The following is an 8,076-nucleotide window of genomic DNA, read 5'->3' on the forward strand; positions in this document are numbered from 1 at the left end:
CCTCGTTGGCTTATTATATTTGACACCGACCGCCTTACACTATTTAATTAAAAGTGTAATTTGAGCGTATCAAATTTTGGCGCCATCGCCGGGGAATACGGTTTTGAAATTACTAATTAGTGTGTGCTTTACTTTCCGTTTTCTTCTATTCCATCACACTTTGCTTGTTTTGCTTGGTGTTGATAGGAACACATGGCTGAATATGAGGAAGAAGAAAATCCTTTTGCAGACATAGATGAGTACATTGAGGATACAAATGCATACCTCCGATAGTTGGCGCTGCCACTTTCAAGGTGGAACATGGTTTAATCCTAATGCTCAAAGTGGAAGGGTTTTTCAGGAATTCCACTATTGATGATCCGACACAACATCTTAGAAACTTCCTGGGTGTGTGCGCGATGCACAAGCAGAACAACGTCTCAGATGATGCCCTAAGGTTGAGGGTGTTCAAGTACTCACCGGCTGGGGAAGCAAGGAAATGGCTTCAAAATTTGCCACCAAATTCCATTCATTCTTGGCCTGAACTTGTCCGAGCATTCTTAGCTAAATGGTTCCCGCAAAGCAAGAAATCTGAGCTCCGGGATAAAATTTTCTTTTTCAAGCAACTACCGGGAGAACATCTACATGAGGCATGGGATCGATTCAAGTTATATTTGGTGAGGTCACCTAATCATGGTTTTTCGGATTCTATCTTGTTGGAGAAATTTTACATGGGTTTAGATGCTATGAACCAATCTATAGCCAAGAATGCAGCTGATGGATCTTTTATGGATAAGACATTTGCAAGGATCACACAAATCCTTGACAAAATGGCAAAACATAACCAAGCTTGGCACTCAGAGGACACCACAGGTGGAATTGCATATGGTACTCCCTCCTTGACCAACATGATTAAGGAGAACCAAGAAAGAGATCAAGTAATTGCAGGGCTAGCCACCAATGTCAATGTGTTGACAAAGATGTTCACTGAAAGCCAAACGAAGAAGGTAAATGTGGTGGAAGATTTTCAACCCACATCAAATGAAGATTATGAGGAAGCAAACTATGTCAACAACTCTCAAGGAGGCTATCAAATGCAACAATACCAAGGTCAAGGACAACAAAATCAATGGAGGCCTAACCGCAAGGGCAAGGCAACCAACAGTGGCGAAATGACCAAGGTAGCTCAAATCAAGGGAATTGGAATAACAACAACAACAATAAAAACTTCTCAAATCAGAGTTCAAACCCTTATGTTCCACCAAAGGGGCAATATTCAAATCAAGGTTCGTCAAGTGATTCCAAGTTGGAAACCATGCTTGAACGAGTACTGCAAAATCAAGAAAGGTCCGACACTTCAATAAGAAATATGACCGAACTTGTCGGTTCTCATACCGCATCCATTCAAAAATTGGATATGTAAATGAGAGATCTCTCTAGGGAACAAAATCCAAAGCAAAAGGGGACACTTCCAAGTGACACAATTGCGATCCCAAAGGGTAGTGGGAGTGGTCCAACTTCTCGTTGCATGGCAATTACTACTCGGAGTGGGAAGGTACTTCAAGGAGAGAGTGAACAAGTGGTTGAAGTGGAAGAGTCCGAACTAGAGGTTGAGGCACAAGTTGAAGAGCCAATTGTTGTTGAAGCTAAAAAGGTCCCGGAAGAGTTGAAAGTTCAAGAGGTGAACCTGGAAGAGGTTAAGGAAAAGGTAAAAGAGACACCAAAAACTCTACCACCTATTCCTGTACCTACTCCTCCTTTCCCTCAAAGACTTTCTAGGAAGGTTGATGATAGCAAGCTCGAAAAGTTCTATGACATTCTCAAGCAGTTATCAGTAAATATCCCATGTGTGGAAGCATTTCAAGAGATGCCGGGTTTTGCTAAGTATTTGAAAGACTTGATCACCAAGAAGAAAACCACCATGAATAAAGTGGTAAATGTGACTCACCGGGTTAGTTCCATTATTGCAACAACCACCGTTCAAAAGAAAGAAAACCCGAGAGCTTTCACCATTCCATGCACTATTGGGGTGCGTGATTTTGCAAGAGCTCTTTGTGATAATGGGGCTAGCATCAATTTAATGCCTCTTGCTATTTACAAGCAAGCGAGGTTAGGTATGCCGAGGCCTACAAGTATGAGGTTGCAAATGGCATATCGTTCCATAAAGAGACCGGTGGGAATTGTTGATGATGTGCTTGTGAAAGTGGGAGAGTTCCATTTGCCCGCCGATTTCATTATCCTTGATTGTGCAGTTGACAAAGAGATCCCTATCATCTTCGGGAGACCATTTCTTGCTACAGGAAGAGCACTGATGGATTCGGAATGGAATGAGATCAAGTTCCATGTAAATGATGAAGAGGTCACATTCCAAGCAAGCAAGGGTATGAAACTGCCACATGAATATTAAAGCATCTCGGTGATTGATGTTGTTGAGAGGTGGAAGATGCAGTTGAAATGAAGATGGAAGAACAATGCCTCGGTGAGGCGTTGGCGGCTATTTTGGTAAATTTTGATGGTGAAGATATGGAGGGGTACATGGAATCAGTAAATGCATTGGAAGGGCTTGGGTCCTACACTTATGCTCCAAAGAAACTCTCTCTCGACTTAGAGAATAGAGTCACTCCTCCCGCAAAGCCTTCAATTATTGAGCTGCCGCAACTAGAGCTCAAACCACTTCCATCGCACTTGTGGTATAAATTTCTTGGCTCTAATGACACTCTACCGATAATCGTTTCTTCTTCGTTGAATGATGTGCAGGTAGAACAACTGTTGAATGTCTTGAGGGAGAATAGGCAAGCTATTGGGTGGACAATACCGGACATTCGGGGGATTCCCGCCGAAATTTGCGAACACAAGATACAATTGGAAAATGAGAGTAAACCAAGTGTGGAGCATCAACGAAGGTTAAACCCTTCCATGTAGGAGATGGTAAAGAAAGAAATCATCAAGTGGTTGGATATCGGGGTAGTCTACCCCATTGTCGATAGTTCTTGGGTGAGTCCAGTGCAATGTGTGTCGAAAAAGGGAGGCATGACCGTGATTGAAAACGACAGAAATGAACTCATCCCAACAAGAACATTGACCGGATGGAGGGTTTGTATGGACTACTGGAAGCTAAACAGTGTTACGTGCAAGGACCACTTCCCTATGCCTTTTATTGATCAAATGTTTGATCGACTAGCGGGAAGGTCATTCTACTGCTTCTTGGATGGATATTCCGGCTACAACCAAATCAATATTGCATTGGAAGATCAGGAAAAGACAACATTCACTTGTCCATATGGGACGTTTGCATTTAGCCAGATGCCATTTGGGCTATGCAACGCTCCAGCTACTTTCCAAAGGTGCATGATGTCAATATTCTTAGACATGGTGGAAGATTTCTTAGAGGTATTCATGGATGATTTCTCTGTCGTGGGTGATTCCTTTGAGCATTGTCTTGACAACCTTAGAAAAGTGCTCAAAAGATGCGAAGAAACTAACCTTGTGCTAAATTGGGAGAAATGCCACTTCATGGTGGACGAGGGCATTATTTTGGGCCACAAAATTTCCAAACAAGGCATATAAGTTGACCAGGCAAAGATCGAGATCATTTCCAAGCTTCCTCCACCTACTTCAGAAGTTTTTTGGGGCATGCCGGCTTCTATAAGCGTTTCATCAAGGACTTCTCCAAAATTGCAAATCCCATGTGCAAACTCCTTGAGATAGATGCAAAGTTCGTATTTGATGAGAAGTGCCTCAAAGCCTTTGAGGAATTGAAAGAAAAGCTCACCACGGCACCTATTATTGTCACACCCGATTGGTCTCTTCCATTCGAACTCATGTGTGACGCTAGTGGTGTAGCTATTGGGGCGGTGCTTGGCCAACGTTATAACAAGATTCTTCACCCTGTCTATTATGCAAGCAAGACCCTCAATGGCGCTCAAATGAATTATACTATGACTGAGCAAGACTTCTTGCCATTGTCTATGCTTTTGAAAAATTTCGGGCTTATTTGTTGGGGTCCAAAGTGATAGTATACACCGACCATGTTGCTCTTCTTTATCTTATGGCGAAGAAGTATGCCAAACCAAGATTCATTCGGTGGGTCCTTTTGTTGCAAGAGTTTGACTTTGAAGTCAAGGATCAGAAGGGGATGGAAAATCAAGTTGTGGATCACCTATCTAGGCTTGAAGAGGCAAGGAGACCAAAAGGAGACCTTGAAATCAATGATGCTTTTCCAGATGAACACATATTGGCATTGTCTAACATATTTGCTCCTTGGTATGCCGACATCGCTAACTTCTTGGTTAGTGACCTTGTTCCCAATGAATTGGAAGATTATCAAAAGAAAAAGTTCTTGCAGGAGTGTAGGCATTACTATCGGGAGGAACCCTTTTTGTTTCGTATTTGTGCTGACAACATCATCCGGCGGTGTGTTCTGGAAGATGAGGTAATGAAAATTCTCAAGGCATGCCATGATTCTCCGGTTGGGGGTCATCATGGAGGAAATCGGACAGCGGCAAAAGTGCTTGAATGTGGCTACTATTGGCGAACGATCTACCAAGACGCAAATCAAATGGTCAAGGCATGTGACCAATGTCAAAGATAAGGGTCAATATCTAAAAGACATGAGATGCCGATGAATTTTGTATTAGAAGTTGATATCTTTGATGTGTGGGGGATAGACTTTATGGGCCTTCGTGAGCGCGTATGGCATGACCTATATCTTGGTGGCTACGGACTACGTCTCTAAATGGGTCGAGGGTCGAGGCAATCGCCTTACCTAACAATGAAGCAAGGAGTGTGACCGCATTTTTGAAGAAGAACATATTCACACGGTTTGGTACTCCAAGGGCCATCCTAAGTGATGATGGGTCTCTCGCCGGGCTGCTTGAAAAATATGGTGTAAAGCACAAGGTGGCCACACCCTATCATCCTCAGTCGAGTGGTCAGGTTGAAGTTTCGAACAGAGAAATCAAAAACATCCTAGCGAAAACTGTCAATGCAAACAGGACCGACTGGTTAAGGAAGCTAGATGATGCGTTGTGGGCATATCGCACAGCATTTAAGACCCGCATTGGCACTTCACCGTATAGGTTGGTTTTTGGCAAAGCTTGTCAGTTGCCAGTGGAACTTGAACACAAAGCCATGTGGGCATTGAAGAAGCTGAATCTTGAATGGGCCGAGGCTGCTAACCTGAGGATGACACAACTCAATGAGATGGAAGAATTCCGTCTCCATGCCTATGAGAGTGTAGCCATGTACAAAGAGAGGATGAAGTTTGTCCATGATAAGAAGATCTTGAAGCAGGAGTTCAATTCTAGTGACTTGGTCTTATCTTCAATTCAAGACTCAAGTTATTTCCGGGTAAACTCAAGTCCAAATGGTCTGGCCCGTTCAAAGTTGTGAGTGTGTCTCCCTATTGCGCTATTGAACTGGAGTCAGAGGATGGGATTCAAACTTTCAAGGTGAACGGACAACGAGTCAAGCATTACCTCGGTACCGTAGGAGAAAGGCATTTGATAGAACAATTTGATCTAAGGGATAGTCTAACAGCAGCTCCTACCAAGGAATAATCCAAAAGGAGTCTACTGCGTCGTGCCGCGACGTTAAATCAAGCGCTTCTTGGGAGGCAACCCATGTGTGGTAACACTCATTTGTAGTTTTTTTTATTATTTATTATTTACGTAGATTAGATTTAGCAAGTTGACGTGTGTGCTAGAGTGCAGATGGTCCCAAAATATCATGAACAAGGTCCTAGGGCTGAAGAAACTGAAGGAAAGAGAGGTCCAGATTGAGTGACAACTATGCGGTCGCATAATGACTATGCGAACCGCATAGTCATCGCAGACTCATGCAGAAAGTTTGGCTAATTTATTTGTCAACTATGCGGTAGATTTTTCATTTATGCAGCCCGCATACCTACTTTGAGATCGCATTGTGCATCGCAAAGTGTATCTAGGCTGCCCAGTCATAAGTCCACCGCATAACACTTATGCAATCGCATATTGTGTTATGCGATGAACTTAAGCGCCGCATATCTGCCAGGTATAAACCCTAACCCACTCTCTGCACAGATTCACGTTTGAAAAAAAATAAGAAAAACAAAGAAAATATAAAGAAAAAAAAACAGAGAAGAAGAGAACGCATAAACTCTACTAAGAACGAAAAAGGGAAAGGATCAAAACAATTCAATACTCACAATCTTGCTCATTTCAATTTTTGAATCCACGAGTTTCAGGTATGGCTTATGGGTTCTCTTCTCTTCTCTTCTCATACTCTCATTCTTCTTTCTTGTGAACCTACCCTAGCTTGGGAGCCATGAATATCTGAAGTTATTTTCTTGTAAATGGTCGAATTGGGCTAAATTTGTGACTGGCATGATAGTATAGTATGTGCATTTGATTTTCTTTGGTGAAGGTTGGATTAAGGAATTGTATGTGTGCTATAGTTGATAAACCAAAGAGGGGGAAGTCTGAGTACCCCTCTATCTTGTGAAATTAAACACAATGGGCTTTAGATTTTTAAATGGGTGGCAATAGGAACCCACGTGATTTGGGGAAGATGTAATTTTTGTGAGGAAGATGACTTCTGCGGGCCGCATAATCTCTTTGCGGTCCGCACAATCATCGCATATGACCCCCTTACTTGCCCTAAGTTAGAACAGGTTATGCGATTGCTTTTGCGATCGCAAACCTTTTATGTTGTCCGCATATGTGCCGCAAAGTGAGGCAGAACATCAGGCTATCTAGCCTTCTAATATGCGGTCACTTTGCGATCGTATAACCACTTATGTGGTTGGTTTTGCGGTCGCACAATTGCTGGTGATTTTCTGCTTCTGCACATATGAGATGGTTATGCGGTCCGCAGACTTGATATGCAGTCGCATAACCCATCGCATAGTGGGCTCATTTTTTTTGTTCTTTTTCTTTTGTCTCTAATGAATTTTCCTGAGCTATTTCACTCACTCCTACAATGTTTCATTAACAGGAATGGCACCAAAAAAGTCCAATCCAATGCAATCAGTGCCAATCGTAGTCAAAAAAGGGCTGCAAATCCTAGCTAACAAGCAACACAAGCCAAACGTCAGCGGGCTCTTGCACTCCGCATTACTACGGAGCACTCCTCCCAGTCTGAAGACGAGGAGTCACAGAGTGACCTCAGACCTACTGTTGATCTACAGGCTGAGGCACGAAGGAAGCTGGTGGAGGATCTTAACCTCCGGTTTGAGGTCAAGGGCTCCATAGATCTATACAAAGCCGGGCTTTCAAAGAGGAAAATTCTCGAGGAGAAGCAATTGAGTTTAAATGGGTTGTCGGAGCATTACCCTCACATACTCGAGAACATCAAGCAGAGAAAGTGGGAATTCTTCACTGAGGTCCCGGATGAATACAATGAGACAGTTGTAAGGGAGTTTTATGCTTCATATGGTGCCTGAAGGAGTGCTTCACAGAAGCGCAACAGGATCTTTGCAAAATCTGTCCTAGTGCAAGGGGTTCAAGTTAGTTGTGGTGATGAGACGATCAATGAACGGTATTTTGAGGATTGGCGGTCGAGCACAACTGAATATGATGCTAAGGTCGCCAACAAACACAATGATCGCGCCTGGGTTGCCTTCGTCATAGCAAAGGGGACACCGGCCTGGATTGACCCTAAACACAAGATTTACAAGGAGGATCTCACAAGGGAGGGTCGATATTGGCTTAGCTTTGTTACATCCCGTCTGATGCCGACCAGGAATGAAACTGACATCAACATTGAGAAAGCACTCCTCATTGCATGCATCATGACAGGCATCCAGATTGATGTGGGAGAGATCATATTCCAAGAGCTGGGAATCAGAGCCAACCAGAAACAAACCTCACTTCCTTTCCCCTACTTGATCACTACTCTCTGCCAAGCTGGTAGTGTGCCTTCTCTGCCTAAGCATGACAAAATGGAGAAGGCTCTCAAGGACATCGACATCATGAGAATCAGTGACACAGTAGTAAAGGAAACTATAACTCAGTCAGAGACTCACATTCCTCCTCCAGCAGATATAGCAGCATCAGAGGTCCCAGCACTGTCGGACACCTCTCAAGCCCCAGATACCTCCACAGCCACTCCACAGCCCTC

The 8,076-nt window shown here is 43.4% G+C and overlaps 1 protein-coding gene across 1 annotated transcript; it reads left to right on the top strand.

The window, feature by feature from the left end:
- Nucleotides 1-398: 398 nt before the first annotated feature.
- LOC109205454 lies at nucleotides 399-1,402 on the top strand. Its single transcript, XM_019368166.1, has 2 exons — nucleotides 399-1,133; nucleotides 1,220-1,402. Exons 1-2 carry the CDS (start codon nucleotides 399-401, stop codon nucleotides 1,400-1,402), a joined length of 918 nt encoding a protein of 305 aa, XP_019223711.1.
- Nucleotides 1,403-8,076: the final 6,674 nt, after the last annotated feature.

The sequence above is a fragment of the Nicotiana attenuata genome, unplaced genomic scaffold (genome assembly GCF_001879085.1).
Source record: "Nicotiana attenuata strain UT unplaced genomic scaffold, NIATTr2, whole genome shotgun sequence".
NCBI classification, from domain to species: Eukaryota; Viridiplantae; Streptophyta; class Magnoliopsida; order Solanales; family Solanaceae; genus Nicotiana; species Nicotiana attenuata.

Coding starts and splice junctions, on each gene's coding strand:
- LOC109205454 (XM_019368166.1), top strand. CDS start 399: ATGCACAAGCAGAACAACGTCTCAGATGATGCCCTAAGGTTGAGGGTG. Junction 1,134..1,219: donor GGCCTAACCGCAAGGGCAAG/GCAACCAACAGT, acceptor TTCTCAAATCAG/AGTTCAAACCCTTATGTTCC.